General features: G+C 46.2%; 1 protein-coding gene across 3 annotated transcripts in view; it reads right to left on the bottom strand.

Annotated features, from left to right (window-relative positions):
* ITGA9 (integrin subunit alpha 9) overlaps window positions 1-20,883 on the bottom strand; it is a 353,362-nt gene that overhangs the window by 313,109 nt on the left and 19,370 nt on the right. For all 3 annotated transcript variants that reach the window (XM_079933602.1, XM_079933603.1, XM_079933604.1), the window contains 2 exons: window positions 20,736-20,842; window positions 8,929-9,052 (listed from right to left, as the gene is read on the bottom strand). In XM_079933602.1, the coding sequence (XP_079789728.1) occupies window positions 8,929-9,052; window positions 20,736-20,842 (231 nt within the window). The remainder of the gene's footprint in view (window positions 1-8,928; window positions 9,053-20,735; window positions 20,843-20,883) is intronic.

Below are 20,883 nucleotides of genomic sequence, written 5' to 3'. Positions count from 1 at the left end.
ACTTCCATTCAGTCTCCAAAGGCTCCGAGGACGTGGCCGGGGAGAGAGAACCACAACATGCCAGTTTCCTCCCTCTCCGCTGTGGAACAAAACGTTTATCCACCTCGAAGCAGCAAGGGAGAACCGGGCTTGGCACCACAGCACCTCATGGATGCTGTAACAAACCTGACTCTGTTAAATGTGGGGCAACTGAATCAGGGAAGCAAGATGTGGTGGAACGAGGGGGCCCAAACATCCCTTGGACGAGCTGGGAACGGGTTGGAAAGCTCTGTCTTTCTGCCGTGGGTGGGTCTGAATTATGTGGCCTGCGTCACACACTTTGATTCATTAAGTTGCATGGCTCCTCCAGTCTAAAAATTGTAGTATTTTTCTTGGTTGAGCTGCTGGTTTTACTAAACCCTGTCTAAACAGCAGGCAATTGAGAGAGGAAAAGATACTGGTTTCCAAATGTTCATAACCCACAACTCAATGCATGGAACGTACACTAATGAATTTAATTCATTCAAGAATTAGCCTGGGTGGAGTCGCTTCCTGCACTCTTCCCAAAACACTGGCGGGATAAAACCAACCCATGGAAAGATCAAGATTTACATACAGTGTAACATATATTCTTCCTACTGAGCTCTCTTCCTTTTAACCATTTGAGAAAGTTTCATCTTTCAAAGCTAGTCTTTCTAACACATCAATTTTAAAATTATCTTTCCATAGTTCCTTAGCTTAGCCATGAAATAAAATATCAGAGAAAAAAATAACTTTCCAGTCTTAGTGTCTGAATTTTTGCTCAATTTCTGAGTGAATACTAACCAACTGATAATTAAACAATTTGATTATACTTAAGAACTTATATACAAAACAAAAACAGACCCAGAGACATAGAAACAAATTTACCAAAGGGGAAGAGGTGGGGAGGGATAAATTAGGAGTTTGGGATTAACATACACACACTACTATATATAAAAGAGATGACCAACAAGGACCTACTGTATAGCACAGGAAACTATACTGAATATTTTGTAATAACCTTTAAGGGAAAAGAATGTGAAAAAGAATATATATGAGATATATATATTATGTATATATCATATATATGATATATATAATATATATTTTATATATATATCACTTTGCTGTAACCTGAAACTAACACAACATTGTAAATCAACTATACTTCAATTAAAAAACAACAACAGGGCTTCCCTGGTGGTCCAGTGGTTGAGAGTCCACCTGCTGATGCAGGGGACACGGGTTCGTGCCCCGGTCCAGGAGGATCCCACATGCTGCGGAGCGGCTGGGCCCGTGAGCCATGGCCTCTGGGCCTGTGCGTCCGGAGCACCGCAAGGGAAGAGGTCACAACAGAGAGAGGCCCGCAAAGGAAAAAAAAAAAAAAAAAAACAATTCGGAGGACAATGAAATCAGGTAGACAGAAATCTAGTGATAAAAAGTATTTAAATATATAAAACAGCCCTCAGTTACAAGGACCACAGCCTAAATGGAAAAAAAAAAAGAAACGTGTTCTGAACTTAATAGCCACCACCCTTCTTCTGCTTAATAAGCCTGTGACCTTCATCAACCTCCCTAAGCTTCAGTTTTCTCATCTGTACAATGGGGATAAGAATACTTAAACCACCCCCATGATGTGATTACTCAGTAAGATCATAAATGTTAAATACCTAGCACAACACCTGGAACCCAGTAGGTGCTTGATAAATATTTGGTGACTCTGAATCTGTTAGTGTCTCTAAAAGGAAGAAGCCTAAGACATCCATCACACAGATATGTAATTTTAGAAGAGGAGATTCATAACATTTGAATATCCATAAGGAAACTATTAGATGACATAATTTAAGTAGTTTAAGTCATAGTTTAAGTCAATAATTCCACACAATGTATGAAAACATGTTTGAAGTGTAGAATATATTTATGCCCAAGATAAGAATTCTTAGCACCAGAGGGAAAGCTTGATGGGTCTCCCTGAGCTCCAAGAGCCACTGCCAGAGGCTTGGCCCTGGCTGTCCCCTCCAGCCACCCTCCCTCTCAGGGTCCCCCTCCACATTAATTGGGCATACTACAGAACTGCATCTGCTTTTTTAAATTTGCTGCATTTACTTAAATGAGATAATGTTTATGAAAGCTCTTTGGAAACCATAAAATCCTATGTAAATGTAGAGCTCTTTATTTAATAAAAATTTATGGGGCTTGTTCTTGAATTTTTAAATGGATTAACTTAGCCTTTTATGGTTCTCTCCAAAACAAAAACACAACAAAACAAAACCTCAACTGCTTTTCATTTGTAAATGGATCTTGATTGATTTGTATCCCCTGTGGAGCCACAGCCTTCAACATTAGAAGGGGGAAGAGGAATCTTCTCATCTAAATAGAGGAATCTATTTCCTTCTCTAGAAATGATCTCCATCTTGAGAGATGCAAAAGCAATTAGGAATTAAAGGCCTGGCCACCCCCTGATAACGAAGAAAATGGTACAGAAATATTTGGAATCAATGGGACAATTTTAAAGCAGGGTAAAATTTGATAAACTAAGACCCCAGCAATTCCAAACTTGAGAATATTTAAACATGGCATGAATTAAACTTCAGATCATCTACATAAAGAGAGCTTACCAAGAAAATAAATTGTGCAAATATGATCTTCAAAGGAATTTTTAAAATTATAATCTTTTCAAGGAGTCTTAAAATCAGGTTAGCAATACCCAGCTTTCCACCCGCCATTATTCATTAAAGCAGGACCGCTGGACGCCTTCGGAGAAGGTTTAAGGACACTATGATACTATTTAAAAAGTTAATTAGAAAATTCCCTTTTATTGAGTACTCACCCTGAGCTAGGAGCTGTGTTAGGCACATTATATACTTCAAATACCTCTCTTTTTTTTATTTTTGGCCATGCTGCGTGTCTTGTGGGATCTTAGTTCCCCATCAGGGATTGAACCCAGGCCACCGCGGTGAAAGTACCGGTTCCTAACCACTGGACCACCAGGGAAGTCCCAAATACCTCTTAAGTAGGGATTAATCCCTCCATTTTACAGAGGTGGGCACTGAGGTTCAAGGCCAGGGGCGGGGTCTACCCAAAGTCACCCAATCAGGAAGTAGGAGCTACAGGTTCATAGGAATAAGTGAGTGGTAAAGCCAGATTCTAAAATTAGATCTAATATACAATGGTACCCAATTGCATTTATCAGTGTTTTATTTTTAATACTTTTTGTTAATTTAGCTGAGCTGCTCCCAGATTATTCCATATTAGTGAGAATATAAAGATGACCTGTTTATAACCCCCCCTCCTGCCAAGCTCTGGCTTCTTGCCTCAGTGGACTCGAGGGCAAAGGATGAAAGAAATCTCTGCGCTTGATTTTATCAATGCACTGACTTCACTTCCGGGAGTCCTAAAATCCCATTGTAACAGGAAAGAGCTAAATGGGATTCTAAGTTCGATCTGTTTCTTTGCCTTTAACCTTTGCTTTTCGCTGCTTTTGTTATTATAATCATACAGAATGGCCTGCCTCAGGGAACCCTGCCCCCTCTGCCTGAATGTTAAAGTGCTCCTGTTCAGCTCACAGGGAGACCATCTGACCCCATTCACCTGTGGATGGCTGCAAGAAAGAAGAAATTAACACATCCCTTCACCGGAGGCTGGCCATTCCAGGAGATATTTGCAAAATTTATGGTATTTTTACTTTACTTCCTCATCTCCTCCCCCTCTCTGTGCTATAAAAGAAACTGGCATCCAAACCCGGATAAGATGATTTATCGGAGACACTAGTCTGCCATCTTCTCAGAGTGCCGGCTTTCCGTTTTAAAGTCGTATTCCTTGCCTCAACACCTCATCTCCAATTCATTGGCCTGTCGTGCGGCGAGCAGCGCGAGCTTGGACTCGGTAACCATAACTTGGTTAATAGCAACTAATGTTTTACAGTGCATGCTCTTTAATTTATGAAGAGTTTTGCCCATCTGTCACCCCACTAAACTTCTCATTTTCTCACACATTCTGATATAAACCAAATCCCATATGGCAGTAATGACAATATTCTCCTATCAAATAAACGGTTTGACTTAGGGGTACACGCCATCCGTTTATTTTACTTTGTGTCCTAAATTCATTTTTGTTTCCCATTCCCTCTACATTTCCTGGTTCCAAACAGGATATTCTGATAGCATTTCCCACCAACCAGAAACAGGAAGCACCCGAAAAGCCAGGAGAAAAATGTCCTTGTGCCAAACCAAAGACGGACTTTTTTAAGAAGTGAAAAGTTTGAGACATTGTGGACAGGTGCCCACACACTTAGAGGCTCTCCTCAATTAAACCAACTTCCCAACATTCTGGAGAGAGCACGGCTGACCCTCACTGAGACCCACAATCAGGCCACAATTAGAGAACAGTGTGTGGTCTTTCTGAACACTTTCACCTGCATTTTCTCATGAGCTTCTCACAATAACCCTCAGAGGTAAATGTAATGGAGGCATCATGGTGTCCATTCCCACCGAGGGTCCAGCCACAGGGTTGAGGCCATGGAGGCAGAAGCCTGGAAGATCAGGCCACACCCAGCCCCACCCTGAGGTCTTTCCACTCTTGCAGAGGAAGTGTCCATCCTCCCCTGCCCAGCATCCACCATTTGTCTTTTCCATGGGCCCCAACAGGCTGCAGACTCTAGGCAGGTCTCCGTTTTTCCAGCTGTAAAATGAAATAATCCTACCTTAATGTCACCTTAAACGAGGATGCAGCCTGGGCCTTTGCAGAGGTTCCAGGCCATGTACACGGGCATAGAATTCTCTCCCCACTCAGCTCTGCCACTCTGGAAGCACCATGTTCCCGCTCTGTTTTCCCCTGTAGATGGGGAATTTCTTGGGCTTTATCCATCAGGCACTTAGCACAGGGTCTAACAGGTACTTCATAAAACTGAGTGGACTCTATCCCTGGTAGACAAATTAGTTGCCCTATAGTAATTAACAAACACTTACTTGGCAGACAGTACATTAGCAGACAATATGGTATATTAACATATATGTGCTTATTAGCATATACAATCTTCCCTCAGTATCCATGAGGGCTTGGTTCCAGGATGCCTACAGATACCAAAATTTGCAGGTGCTCAAGTGCCTTATATAAAATGGCAGAGTACAGTTGACCCTCCACATCCTTGAATGCCAGCCATTGCTCTAAGAACTTACAAGCTTTAACTTAATCCTCTCCACAGCCCCTTGAGGTAGGTTAGGCACAAAAGGTTAAGTCACTCATCTGAAGTCACAGCATTAACAAGTGGCAGAGGGCTTCCCTGGTGGCGCAGTGGTTGAGAGTCCGCCTGCCCATGTGGGGGACACAGGTTCATACCCCGGTCTGGGAAGATCCCACATGCCGCAGAGCGGCTGGGCCCGTGAGCCGTGGCCGCTGAGCCTGCGCGTCTGGAGCCTGTGCTCCACAGCAGGAGAGGCTGCAACAGTGAGAGGCCCGCATATGGCAAAAAACAAGTGGCAGAGCCAGGACTGGGACTCTGACGGTCTAGGCCCAGAGTCTGTTAAAACTCAGCCTGAGCAAGCCACCCCACATCTCTGGATGTCAGTAAAGACAAAGAGGCCAGGCTGGGTGATATCTGAAAGGTCCAGTCAAACTCCAAAATACTTCTGTTGTACTTCACTACCACATGATCCCCCAACTGGAACAGACAGCCAGCGTTACTGAGTTTTTCCACATTAAGAGAAAATAATGATTGCCTTAAGAGCTTAAGTAGGTTTAGTTTAGACCACCAAACAGGGAGATGGAGATCCCAAAGCAAGAGCATAGGCAAGGGCCCTGTGGCCTGCATAACCCACCTGCCAGTCCCTCTTCTAGAGAAATGTGACCATCTGCCACACCTCGCCTCTTACAGGACCAAGAACTACAGAGGCGTTCCGTTCAGTCCCCCATTGTTCTAAGGGGCTGCTTATACCCCAATGCTCCCCATCCCAGCCCCACCCCGTACTCCTCCCTGGGCACTGAATGAGTTAGGATACAGAAGTGTGGGTGCCCGTGGGGATGAAGGACTGGGCAGGGCACGACCACTTTGCTACTTTCCTTGCTGGCTCCAGCTGGCCATCATTAAGTCAAGGAACAACCATAGAAAAGAGTGATTCTAGAGGCCGAAGCCCATCCCACAGCCACTGTTGCACGAGGAATGTGGGTTCCTGTGACAAGCCTGTGTCAGTCAGCTATTACTGCGTAACAACCAGGAAATCTCCTTGCAAACAATGACAAGCATTTATTTCTCCCATGCACATCTACAGGTCACCTAGGGTTTGGATGACCTAGCTGGGCTCTGGCTGCAGGTTTAGGGTTTGGGTCTGTTCCACACGTCTCTCTCCTGGGACCAGTGAGCTACGGGGAACACGTTCAGGCAATAGTCCAAAGCACCCAGAGGGGTGGGCTCGGAGCTCACACTCTACTGTGAGTGACAGACATGTGGAGCAGACATGACTCAACCTGCTACCTGGCCCCGTGGTGCCCTCCTTGGCTCACGGAGGCTTGCACGTTCCCGCCAAGGTCAGGCCAGAGCTGCCAGCAAAGAAGACAGGCAGGTGCCCTTGAGAATACCAACACCCAAAATGTTCATGTTCCCCTCCCTCATGATTGGACCTTTGGGACAGTTCAGTCACCCTCTCTTATTTTGAGAGGGTGAACAACTGGCTCCTATTTAAATCTCATTTAAACCAGAAACACCAAAACACAAAACAAATCCCCACTAACCACCAGGGGACAAAATGATTTGCTGAGGTCAGACAAATGATAATTCAAAACCCAGCTCTATCCACCATGTGATTTTGAATGACCTTTCACAATTTACTTAAAAGCCGAGTCTTAGCATCCTCATCTGTAACAGGAGAAAGGCAACACAGAACCCTCGCTGCCAAGGGGGCCCCCCCAGGTCCCCCCCCTTACCATTTCTGTAACATGGCCTGACTGCCACCTGCCAGCACCTGCATCTCTCTGCCTGGGGGCTTTCCCCGCCCACACACATGGCAGGACAGGATGCCCAGTGGATACAGACCCATCCCCTCATCCCTCAGGCAAGATAATTCTAAGGTATGTGTCCTACGCTGGCCCAGAGATTGTATCCCAGTGGCCCAGGCTGGTAACTCATGGGGACCACACCCCTCATGGGCCGCCTTCCCCTCCTTTTCTCACTTTCCCGCTCCCCACTGGTGTCTTCTGGAATAACTTCCAAAACAAACTACTTCCAGTGATTAAGACTCCATGCTTTCACTGCTGGGGGAAGGGTTTGATCCCTGGTTGGAGAATTAAGATGCCCACATGCCGCGTGGCATGGCCAAAAAAAAAAAAAGAGAATATATAAAGTCCCCAGACCAACCCCATTCTACTGCTGATCCCGCCCCCCCAACTGCCTGATAACAGATCCTTTAAAAGTGTAAGCCACAGTGGCTACAGGTACAAATGGACATGTGACCCCAGCTCCCTCTCCAAAGGGCTGTCTTTTGCTTTCTAACGCTTACGGTGGTGTACAGGGGAGTCACTAGGGATGGCAACGTGGCCCTATTTCACAAGACAACTTCTGAGAAAACCAGAGTGCTGCTGGTCCTATTGCATAATTAGTTGGGTTCTATCCCCACAGCCTCCATCATCCCTACTGATTCTCTCACTCCTCCCAGCCTCACAAGCTACCCAACGAGTTCTTCCAGGGCCTTTTCACTTTTCCTCCTGGAAAAAAAGGAAGCAACCAGCTGGGGCAGTCAGCACAGTCCTGGCCCCTCATCGGTGTCTTTATATGACCTATCCCTCCTCCTCTCGACTGATCACATCATCATCTATTTTTCAGATGAGGTTTTTCTTTTGATGGGGGCAGTACAGAGATAAACAGGGCCAGAGTTCAGTTGCCTAGCATGGTCCTGCCAGAGCTGATCAGATGCTGACATGGGATCAAAGAAAGGGTTCCCCTCACAGAGGAGAGGGTCCATGCCTCCTGCAGGGACCTGGCCTTTTCCCAGAGCCCCTTTTCAATGGCCAAAACTTGAAACATGTGAAAACCCAGGGAGGCCCAAGGGAAAGGTGGCCACGGGCTAGTGGAGACTTCTGTCCAAACAAATAAATTAGGGGGAGAATTAAATCATAAACAGCCAAGCACTTAGCTCACCTGGAATTAGGCTAAGCAAACCCTGAGAGCACAAGCTGTAGAACTGCAGTAAATGACACTGAATCCGTAAAGCTCAAATTCAACTGAGCTAAGTCATGATAGGCTCAGTGGTCCCCAGCCCAGGCATTAGAACCGTCTAAGTAGGGAGCTTGAGAAAACATTTTCCTTCCCAAACCCCAAGTGCCCCTTCGTAAGGAGCTCTTAAAACCATGCCGAAGGTGCACCCAACTCTCCAGCATCTGCCAGAGTGTGCAGACCGGATGAGAAGGAAAGCCAGACTTGGGATGTCATGAAGTGACTGAACCCTGGGCCTTCTCTTCCCCCTGCCTCAGGACATCTGTCCACGGGTATGGCCGGGAGTTGTCTCGGAAGCGTTATGACCATCTGGGAGCTGCATGGGACTGTGGAGACCATCTGAGCCAACCTCTGAATTTTCATGGGGAGGAAACAGGCCCAGAGAGGGAAAGCAAGTTTCCCAAGGCTGTACAACATCTGGCAGTGTCAGGAAACCAAGAGGCTGGTGAATTTCAGTCTGAGACTTTATAAAGCTTGGGAAGCACCACGGGCTCTGTGGCACAGATGGACAAGGCTGGGCAGGGCCTGACAACGCTGCCCCTTCCCATCTTCCTCATTACCTGATCCTCGGACACCAAAGGGCCATCTGGGGACATGGTGCAGCCCTTCTGTTAGAGTGTGGAAAGCCGGGGGAAGTGTTCACATGGTGGTGTGGAGATGGTTGGGGGTTGTTTGGGGCGTGACGTGGCGTCAGAAAGCGAGAGGGAGGATCAGTCAGAGCTCACCTTCATAGCAAGGAATCAGCGTCCTGCCTTGGGCCTGGAGGTTGGATGGGATGATGTAACAGAAGCCGTGGGGCAGGATGTGGTCTGTTTCATAGTAGATGTTCTTCCAGCGGTGGGCACAGGCCTAGAGGACAGAGAGAGGTTCAGAGGAGAAGAGTCAGGCTCAGGAGGTCACAAAGCAGAGCCCGGCAGTGCCAGGTGGTTCTGTAGGAGGAGAGAGGTACAGAGGGGCCAGGAAGCCACCTTCTCTCCCATCCAGCCCAGGTGCTGTGCTGGGTGGGCATCAGCAAACTGCGAGAGCCTGGGGAGCGCCCCTGGGAGAGGCAGACAACCAACAAACATACAAACAAATGGGGATCCTAGCAAGTGCCGGAAAGGAAAGACACTGGGTTATGGACTGAGAATCTGGGAGTGGGGAGGACAGTTTTCACCTGGAGGCCAGGGGGGGCAGCCAAAAGGATGAGAAAGAGCCAAACACACTGGGCACAGAGGCAAGTGCTCCAGGAGGGAATATCAGGGGCAACGGAGAAGGCTGAGGGTCCACAGAAAGAAAGGAGGCCCGTGGGGCTGCTGTGGAGGGAGGTGAGGTCAGAGAGGGGACAGGGGACAGGCCCCGGGAGTCTTACAGACCTTGGGGATGACTGTGACTTTAGTGGATGTGCTGACAGAGGGTCTTACACAGGCAAGTGGCATGGTCTGACTCACAGTTTGGAAAGATAACTGGGCTGCCGAGTGGAGACTGTAGATAGGCAAGGGTGGAAGTGAACATCAGGTGAGGGATGCTGCTGCCTGCACCAGGACAGGGGCAGTGGAGATGGGAGAAGGGGGTGACCTCACGATGTAGAGGTAGAGCTGATGGGCCCAGGGACCCACCAGATGTGGGCAGAGCAGGAAAGGACAGAAAAGGAAACCAGGCAGAGGATAAGACAAGCACCCAATACCCACTTCAGGGCCCTCAGGCCAGGATGGATCCGTTGTGCGTGCCCCACACATGCACCTGTTCATTCCTCCATCAAGTATTTACTGAGCACCTACTATGCACCAGGCTCTGAGCTGGCACTGAGGATGCAGCAGTGAACAGTCACAGGTCCATCTGGTGCAGCAGACAGACTCGAGTCCTCAGTAAAGAACATACTGAGAAAAAGCCAGAGACGAGGAGTGCTGCTCCACCCAAAACAGACCCTAAGCATCAAGGTGCTACCTGCTTGCCCACGGAGCAGCCATCGGCCTCCATCAAACGTGAGACCCTTCAGAATCACATAGAAGCCTTACTAAATCACAGACCGCTGGGCCCCACCCAGAGAGCTGGCTCGGCCAGTCTTCAGGGCCCTGAGAATCTGCATTTATAACAAGCCCCCAGGTGAGCCGAGGCCACTGGTCCGTGGAGCACCTTCAGGAGCTCCTTTTCGGGTTCAGGGCAAAGCATTCGGTTAAACCATATGAAGTTGCTGATATTTGACTGTTTTATATCATTAATCAGAAGTAAATGTTTGTTGACGGTCTTTTGAAGTAAATTTACATACAGAAAAATGCACAAATCTCAAGTGTACCATCTAATGTGCTTTGACAAATATACTCTCCTGTAACCAAACCCTTAGCAAGATATAGAACATTTCCATCTCACCAGGATGGTCCCACATGCCAGGAAGTGGCCTGGGCCTCTCCGAGGAGGTGACATCTGAGCAGAGACCTGAAGAAAGTGAGGAAGCAACTGGGAGGGGCCCTGAGGTGAGCGAGAGCTTGGCACATGTGAGGAGGTGAGACCGACCCTCTGGTCAGCTCTGGAGGGGAGCCTCTGGGAAGCACTGGGGTCGAATGTGCCAGGAGACACCTGGAGGGAGGGCAGTTCTGGGAGCCAGAAGCAGGAACACAGACTTGCATCCTTCCCCACCGGCACTGGACACACCCAGCCTCACACTCCAATGCACCCGCGCAGCTGGTGAGGAGCCCAGCTGTTTCCTGCAAAGGTGTGCGCTCTGCCTAGCCCCACCTGTTTCTCGTGGACATTCACACTCACTTCTGTCATCAGGTTGCTTCACTCTGGCCAACAGATGCATTTTCTTAAAATACTGCATTTTAAAATAATCAAAGTGTTTCACTTCTTTGTTTGCATCAAACACACTGATTTTGTAGGCTGTAACATTCTGCATTTACATGGTCCACATCTGACCGCTTCTGTAACCCTGGAAGGTGGGGAGGTGTCTTAGAATTCGATTTTCTGTACAGGAACCCTGGGTATCAGAGAGTGCTTTGCTTAAGTTCCAGAGCTGGTAAGTGCTGCAAACAACACAGGAACCCACATTTCAGAGTCCTCCTTGTCTTAGTAGAAAACATTTCCAACTTATAACTCCCAATGCCCACCTGAGAAGCCATCAAAACCCACCCTTTGAGGCAGGTCGGGTAGCTATTGCCCTTAGAGCCTCTCCACAGGTCTCAGGACCCCCAAAATGACCTCTCTGGGGTCGAACAGGATGTCCAGGCCCTGGGCAGTGGGGGAGCTCTCCAGGGCCTGGCTATCCCTGTGGTTACTCTACAAAGAAATTCACTGCCTGCCAGCCTCTCTGGTCTTCATGCCTTCAAGCAAACTGCCCAAGGGCCCTTGACAAGGCTGCTCTCTGTCCACGGGAAAACGAGGACACTCAGAGCGGCGAGAAACCTCAGCCTGCCCACACTCTGCCTCCTACCCTATGACGTTAATCTCATCGTTCCTTATACTGCAAACCACCTTCATTCCTCCCTGCGCGGTACTATTCTGCGCTTCTAGCATATTTCTCAATAGACTGAAATGGTATCAGGCAAGAAGCTAAACAACAGTATCACTCGGTGGATCATCACTCCACTCCACTAAGGGTTTTAATTTTATTTTATTTCTGACCAAATTCTGATAGTTTGCAAATTTGAATCACTTACCATCTAATTAGCTGGTACATTAGTTATATTTTAGTTTATGGATTTGGCAAAGCTCGTGGGCTTACCATGTTTCACTGTATTTCTGGGTTAGAGGGACCAAAAAGGACCGAGGCGGGTGTTTACCATGACCCACGCTGACTCTTGTAAGGACGGACTTTGTGTATTTAATGTCTAGCTTATTGTCTTATTGATTGATTGATTGATTGATGGCTGTGTGGGTTGCAGTATGCAGGCTTCTCATTGCGGTGGCTTCTCCTGTTGCGGAGCACGGCTTTAGGCGCACAGGCTTCAGTAGTTGTGGGTCGCAGGCTCTAGAGCGCAGGCTCAGTAGTTGTGGCGCACGGGCTTAGCTGCTCCGCGGCATGTGGGATCTTCCCCGACCAGGACTCGTGTGTCCCCTGCATTAGCAGGAGGATTCTTAACCACTGCGCCACCAGGTAAGCCCTACTGTCTTTTTTTTTTTAAGTGGCATAAACTATTTAAGAAGTGATCTCGGGGAATTTCTAGAAGATCCAAAGATTGCATTTCACAATAAACTAAACTAAAATTAATGCATTCTGTGAGGTCAGAGATCAAAGTGTCAAAGGCAGTTTGCATGTAAGAAAACAAGGAAAAGTGTCTCTGAACATAAACTACAGAAAGAAAAGACTTTGTTTAGTCCCAATTATCCTTATATATACACGCATGTCAATCTGACTCCTACATTAAGAAAAATTCCTAGGGACTGTCTCCAAAGCATTAATATCTCCATCAGTCTCTCCAAATGAGTTCTGCTGTGAGGGAGGCAGGGGGTGTGGGCAGAGCAGGCAAGACGAGCAGGCAAGGAGAAAGAGAGCACCCTCTGGAAACAGCAAGACTTATTCCAACTTGGATTCCAAAGAATTATAACAAAAGAGGGGGGAGGGTCTAGGACCACCCCAAATCTTTTTTTTTAACATTTTACTGCAGTATAATGGCTTTACATTGTTGTGTTAGTTTCTGCTGTACAACAAAGTGAATCAGCTATACGTATATACGTATATCCCCATATCCCCTCCCAATCCCATCCCTCTAGGCGGACCACCCCAAATCTTAGCATCTTACATACTTCAGGTTATAAGGGTTGTTCTTCCTCCCAAAAGGATAAAGAGATGAGTATATTTCAAAGGGCTTTCTTGTATGGAAACACATGTCCTTCCTGGGGGTGGTGGGTACTGGGCCTTTCCGATGGCTCAGCCACAACAGCATGTACGTCTCCCCCCACACCACGCCGCACTGCCCTACCACCACTACTACCCCCTCCTCACCCTCTTACACATGCATTTGTCATGCACAGATGGCCAGAGCTTTCCCATGCCTCGGGTCCATTCAGCACAGGCTGGGCCAGGCCCTGGGCCACTGAGAACAGGGGATGGAGGGGATCAGGGCCCTGATGCCACAGATTCCACCCCCCAAAGAACCTTCCACTCCAAGGGAGGAGGGAATGGCCTGGGAGGTCCAGGGAAGGTGACTTCTGGGGTTCTGGGAAACTCATTCTGAAAATGTTCACCTACTGAAAACTCATCTAGATGTACACAGATGATTTGTGCACTTTCCTGCATGGATGTTAAAGCTCAGCAAAAAGTTCACTTAAAAAAAAAAAATCAGGAAACAAAGCAACAGAAGTAAATGCAAAAGTGTATCCTGTGGCTTTGAAAAAATGGACAGATGAGAAGTGGTGAATAGATAGCAACTGCCCTGATGCTCGGAAAGGAAACAGCCAAGAGATAGAGCTGGGGAACACCGCTTCCTCCCAGAAGTCAGCTAGATGCTGACTTCAGTTGTTGTCTGAGGCTTGCAGACTCTGCTGAAAAGCAGAAATGTCAGACTTGAACATTGTGAGCTGCCCTCCCAGGTCCAAGAGACGACTCAGTGCCTGTACTGGGTTTGTTGAGTGGTTATTACCAGAAGTGATTTTTTCCCCCCCAACTTCTTAAACTATCATCTGCATCTGGAAGTGCATCTGGAAGGGAAGAGGCTTGCCTCTAATCCCAATGTTGTGTTCACTCCAAGTATCATTTCTTTCCTGGGGCAATGGAAGGAACCACAATGTATGTGGATCCGAGACTGGTAGGTACTGAGCCAAGGGCAGCCTGCCAGACCAGCCCAACGTCCTGGGTCTTGCCACAGCTGGCTGCCGGTCCATGAGGCCAGAAAATGCCATGTGTCATCGAGATACTTGACTCCCTGTCACAGCTTTCAAACTCTGTTTTGTTTTTTTTTTAATTTATTTATTTTATTATTTTATTTTTGGCTGTGTTGGGTTTTCGTTGCTGCGCACAGGCTTTTCTCTAGTTGCAGCGAGCGCAGGCTACTCTTGTGTGCGGGCTTCTCATTGCAGTGGCTTCTCTCGTTGCGGAGCACGGGCTCTAGGCACGCGGGCTTCAGTAGTTGTGGCATGCTGGCTCAGTAGTTGTGGCTCGCGGGCTCCAGAGCGCAGGCTCAGTTGTTGTGGCACACGGTCTTAGTTGCTCTGCGGCATGTGGGATCTTCCCAGACCAGGGCTCAAACCCGTGTCCCCTGCATTGGCAGGCGGATTCTTAACCAATGCGCCACCAGGGAAGCCCCTCTATCTGTTCTTTACTTTGAAATCAGCACCAGATGCCATTTTCAAAAAAAGTCATCCAACCTTTCCCTCTTCAAGCCCAACCTTGGAATCCAATATTATGCTCCTTGGGGATACAGGTGTCATGCCCACACCCCCAGGCACCTCCCAAGTTCTCAAAACATATTTGAGTACAGTGGAGAAAGGAGAGCCTCTTCAATAAGTGGTGCTGGGAAAACTGGACAAGTACATGTAAAAGTATGAGATTAGATCACTCCCTAACACCATACACAAAAATAAGCTCAAAATGGATTAAAGACCTAAATGTAAGGCCAGAAACTATCAAACTCTTAGAGGAAAACATAGGCAGAACACTCTATGACATAAATCACAGCAAGATCCTTTTTGACCCACCTCCTAGAGAAATGGAAATAAAAACAAAAATAAACAAATGGGACCTAATGAAACTTCAAAGCTTTTGCACAGCAAAGGAAACCATAAACAAGACCAAAAGATAACCCTCAGAATGGGAAAAAATATTTGCAAATGAAGCAACTGACAAAGGATTAATCTCCAAAATGTATAAGCAGCTCATGCAGCTCAATAACCAAAAAACAAACAACCCAATCCAAAAATGGGCAGAAGACCTAAATAGACATTTCTCCAAAGAAGATATACAGACTGCCAACAAACACATGAAAGAATGCTCAACATCATTAATCATTAGAGAAATGCAAATCAAAACTACAATGAGATATCATCTCACACCGGTCAGAATGGCCATCATCAAAAAATCTAGAAACAATAAATGCTGGAGAGGGTGTGGAGAAAAGGCAACACTCTTGCACTGCTGGTGGGAATGTCAATTGGTTCAGCCACTATGGAGAACAGAACGGAGGTTCCTTAGAAAACTACAAATAGAACTACCATATGACCCAGCAATCCCACTACTGGGCATATACCCTGAGAAAACCATAATTCAAAAAGAGTCATGTACCAAAATGTTCATTGTAGCTCTATTTATAATAGCTCGGAGATGGAAACAACCTAAGTGTCCATCATCGGATGAATGGATAAAGAAGATGTGGCAGGGGCTTCCCTGGTGGCGCAGTGGTTGAGAGTCCGCCTGCCGATGCAGGGGACACGGGTTCGTGCCCCAGTCCGGGAAGATCCCACATGCCGCGGAGCAGCTGGGCCCGTGAGCCATGGCCACTGAGCCTGCACGTCCGGAGCCTGTGCTCCGCAACGGGAGGGGCCACAGCAGTGAGAGGCCCGCGTACCACAAAAAAAAAAAAAGAAGATGTGGCACATATATACAATGGAATATTACTCAGCCATAAAAAGAAATGAAACTGAGCTATCTGTAATGAGGTGGATAGACCTAGAGTCTGTCATACAGAGTGAAGTAAGTCAGAAAGACAAAGACAAATACCGTATGCTAACACATATATATGGAATTTAAGAAAAAAAATGTCATGAAGAACCTAGGGGTAAGACAGGAATAAAGACACAGACCTACTAGAGAATGGACTTGAGGATATGGGGAGGGGGAAGGGTAAGCTGTGACAAAGCGAGAGAGAGGCATGGACATATATACACTACCAAAGGTAAGGTAGAAAGCTAGTGGGAAGCAGCCGCATAGCACAGGGAGATCAGCTTGGTGCTTTGTGACCGCCCGGAGGGGTGGGATAGGGAGGGTGGGAGGGAGGGAGACGCAAGAGGGAAGAGATATGGGAGCATATGTATATGTATAACTGATTCACTTTGTTATAAAGCAGAAACTAATACACCATTGTAAAGCAATTATACTCCAATAAAAATGTAAAAAAAAAACATATTTGAATAACACATATCTTCCTGTTCTTAATTTTAAAATAAATACCTGCCTCCCAGAAAGCTTTGACAGGTAGAAATAAGATATTAAAGAAAAAGCAAATGGATATGAAGCCTCCAAAACATGAATATGGACTAGGTGGCCACTCCTTGTACCCTGTTGTCACCTGTCATTTCCTAGGGGCAACTTACAGCCTTTTCCTCAAGCTTCCATCAACTGCTTAGAATCAGCCACCAAGAAGAGATGGCAACTAATTTGGTTTCTAATTGTTTTAACATTGACGCTCAGCCCCTACATTATTCAAACACACTTTCAGACCCATTCCTTAGAGAGACCTTCTCCATGTGCTGAGAGTTAAAAGGGTAGAAGATTCTCTATACCCAAGTGATTTCCATTAAAAAGTCTCTATACCCAAGTGATTTCCATTAAAAAGGACATATACACAAAATAAGTCATGCACATAAGGTAACGACAATATGCTGAGTTCCTAATGACACAAAAGATGCCAAGCTTGTTCTAGACAGCACCGTCACTGATGACTTCATGGAGTCATGGAGGTGGCAGAGTCTAAACCAGGGAGGACAGAGGGGACTGGGGACAGACGTTTCCTGGCAAGATGGCACACGTGCAAAATGCCACGAGAACAACTTAACAAAATAAAATCCAATTTAAAAATAAGCAAAGAGGGCTTCCCTGGTGGCGCAGTGGGTGAGAGTCCGCCTGCCAACGCAGGGAACACGGGTTCGTGCCCCGGTCTGGGAAGATCCCACATGCCACGGAGCAGCTAGGCCTGTGAGCCATGGCCACTGAGTCTGCGCTCCGCAACGGGAGCGGCCACAACAGTGAGAGGCCCGCATACCACAAAAAAATAAAAATAAAAAAATAAGCAAAGAACTTGAACAGACATTTCTCCAAAGAAGACATACAAATGGCCAACCAGCACATGAAAAGATGCTCAACATCACTAATCATTAGGGAAATACAAATCACAATGAGATACAATCTCATACCCATTAAGAGGGCCATCATAAAAAAAAAGTGTTGACAAGGACATGGAGAAACTGGAACCCTCCTCTTATGCATTGTTTGTGGGGATGTAAAATGGTACAGCTACTGTGGAAAACAATATAGAGGTTCCTCAAAAAATTAAAAATAGAATTACCATAGGATTTAGCAATCCCACTTCTGGGTTTATATACAAAAGAACTGAAAACAGGATCTTGAAGAGAGATTTGCACACCCATGTTCATAGCAGCATTATTGACAATAGCCAACATGTGGAAGCACGACTTCCCTGGCGGTCCAGTGGTTGGAACTCTGCCCTTCCACTGCAGGGGGCCCAGGTTCGATCCCTGGTCAGGGAACTAAGATCCTGCATGCTGAGCGGCATGGCCAAAAAAACAGACGTAGAAGCAACCCAAATATCCATCAATGGATGAATGGATAAAGAATATGTAGTACATACATACAGTGAAATATTATTGAGCCTTAAAAATTAAGGAAATCCTGTCCTATGCTACAATATGCATGAAACTTGAGAACACTATGCCAAGTGAAATCAGCCAGTCAACCCAAAAAAAAAAAAAAAAAAAACAGGATACTACAGAGAATATTAACCACATTGACAAAACTTTAAAAATGTAACATCGGGGATTCCCTGGTGGCGCAGTGGTTAAGAATTCGCCTGCCAATGCAGGGGACACAGGTCCGAGCCCTGGTCCGGGAAGATCCCACATGCCGCGTAGCAACTAAGCCCGTGAGCCACAACTGCTGAGCCTGCGCTCTAGAGCCCGCGAGCCTCAATTACTGAGCCCACGTGCCACCACTACTGAGACCCATGCGCCTAGAGCCCGTGCTCCGCAACAAGAGAAGCCACTGTAAGGAGAAGCCTGCGCACTGCAACGAAGAGCAGCCCCCGCTCGCCACAACTAGAGAAAGCCCGCGTGCAGCAACGAAGACGCAACACAGCCAAAAGTAAATAAATAAATAAATTTATTAAAAATTAAAAAATAAATAATAAAAATGTAACATTAAGTGAAAAAACAGAATATATGCAACATTTTTAAGTAAAAAATTTTAACTCACACACACACAAAAAAGACAAATGCCTCATACAAATGGAATCATGCAGTATGTAAAGTTGCCAAACTCTCAAGAAAAGGAAGTTGGGGGGGAGGGGGAGAAGGCGACTTATTGTTCGATGAGTTTAGAGTTTGTTTTGCGAGATGAAAAAGTTCTAGAAGTCTGCTCTACAATGATGTATATATAGTTAACACTACTATACTATACATGTAACAATGGATACGATGGTAAATTTCATGTTGTTTTTGACCACAATATTAAAAAGCCATGAGGAAAGCAGATGCTGCTGCATGCCCGTCCTTCCCCACCCCACCCCCCGGAGTGGCTTACTAAATAGATGATGCAGTAACTGTGTAAAAGATGAGAAAATTAGCTTTGCATGCAATGAATTAGAACAGGATAATCACAGCACCATTGGCACAAACCCTCCAGCTCTGCCTTCTTAGCTTCTTTGGCTCAACTGTCCCCGTGATCCTCATTGCTCTTCATGTCCACAGAGATGGCCCCCTCCTGATACTCATTTGGAAAAGTGCAGAACCCTCTGGAAATAAGCTCTCAGCCACGTGGAGGTCATCCTTCCATGGGGAGGGGACATGTTTCACGGGACTAACCACTGGATCTAGGTTCAAGGTTCTCAGGAACCCTACGTATTCTGCTGTCACCAGGCCACCACCTCCTTTGTTCTTAATATTGACCTCAGGGCCAGTCTGATTTATAGATGGATCAGCTTCTTCCCCTCCTTCCCATAGGATGGCAGACAAGCCTCATGGGGGCCTGGTCACGCAGTCAGGCCACCGTGTCTGAGGAAAGGCAGAGGTTGGAGAGGGTCCAGGGCAGCAGGTGACAGTGATTAAAGGGCTGGAAACCAAGGCAAACTTTCGGATGGGGGCCTCCACAGGACTTATGCTGTCCAGTAGGGAGGCCCACTGACGCTGCAACAGCATCCAGCTGCTTCCTCCCTCCCCAAAGGGGTCCGACGGCAAGAGGCTTAGTTTGTGCTGATAAGGCAGGTGAAGTTCAGACCAACAACCCCGCACAGAGAAGTCTAACACAAAATGGACTCTTCAGGGAGGGGTCAGAAACATTTTGCCTAGATCCTTAAGGAAAACCTGTTTCCCCCAGGGATTAAATATATGTGAAACCCTCAGCTTTATAGCCTGTGGCCCAGAGGAAGCCCTCCATAAACAGCAGCTAGTTTTATTTTCCCGTCTTAATCTCATGCTTTTACAACAAAAATCTTTATACAGCTTCCAAGAAAAGGCCTATGAAGTCAGATACATGAGTACATGTACATGAAAACATCCATCCAGCTCCTCACTGAAATTGTGCATATTAAGAACTTTAGTGTTATACCTCAAGAGAAAACTGTAAAAGACAAAAATGGACAAAACAAGACCTCTGGGTCAGTGAGAGACTTTGTTGAGGCCAATAAAACACTCTACAATGATGGAAATGTTTCCTCTGTGCCAGCCAACACAGCAGCCAGCAGACATCTGTGACTACTGAGCACTTGAAATGTGACTAGAGTGACTAAACTGAATTTTTTATCTAATTCTGATAAATTTAAATAATGACTGCTTTATTGGGCAGTCCCAGCATATCGCAAGTCTCAAGGGCAAAGACATCTTCTTCCTTGCATCTCCCTCAAAGCCCCTAATAGATCAGAATATATCATATGCACTTTGGGAAGGAAATAAATGACTATTTTAAAACAACGTATATGTATTTCATAAAATATTATACTGTGTAGGAATAAGTAGGAATGAAGTACTGATACGCACAATATGGATTAATCTCAAAAGTATTCTTTTGAGTGAAAAAAAGCCTTACACACAAGAACACACACTGTAGGATTCCATTTATATGAAGTTCTTGAAAAAGCAGAAGTAACCCACAGTAATACACATCATAACAGTGGTTGCCTTGAAGTGGGAGTAGTTGACTAGTAAGAAACATAAGAGGAAAAAAAAAAAAAAAAAAAGAAAGAAACATAAGAGGACTTTTGGGGACAACAGAAATATTCCATATCTTGATGGGTGGATGGTCACACAAGTGTGTACAAATGTCAAAACCCAAACTTTAATCTTAAGATCTGTGCATTTTATGTAAGTTATACCTCAATTTAAAAAGATAGCCACAAGAAAATGCTTATGTAATGAATGAGATTTGCAAAGTACTTTTCACCTACATTTCATTTGCCATTTTTCAATAACAACATCTCAGCACCCTGGACAGACATTATTAACATTTGACAGATGAAGAAAGTAAAAAGATTAATGATTTGTCCAAGTAGTAGTCCAGAAGAGGCAATCTCAAAGCCATGCCCTTATTGCCATGCCATTCAGCTTTCCTAAGGGGTCAAGGTCATTCATTTCCAGGGTGCCACCCTCTCCCCATGGCTCCCCCAGGAGGCCTTACCAGCACGCGGCCATCAGCCTTGGGCTGCCGGGCCAGGCTCACCCCCATCCACTCATCATCTCTGTCTTCCCGGCAGGTCTTTCCACAGGGCATACCCCGATTCTTCCCTGGAGGAAAGAGAGAAAAACCAGGCTTGGACTGAGGAATG

This window comes from Stenella coeruleoalba, assembly GCF_951394435.1.
Source record: "Stenella coeruleoalba genome assembly, chromosome: 10".
In the NCBI taxonomy this organism is placed as follows: Eukaryota; Metazoa; Chordata; class Mammalia; order Artiodactyla; family Delphinidae; genus Stenella; species Stenella coeruleoalba.
The sequence above is the reverse complement of the archived record's forward strand: the minus strand, read 5'-3'. Positions and strand labels throughout refer to the sequence as shown.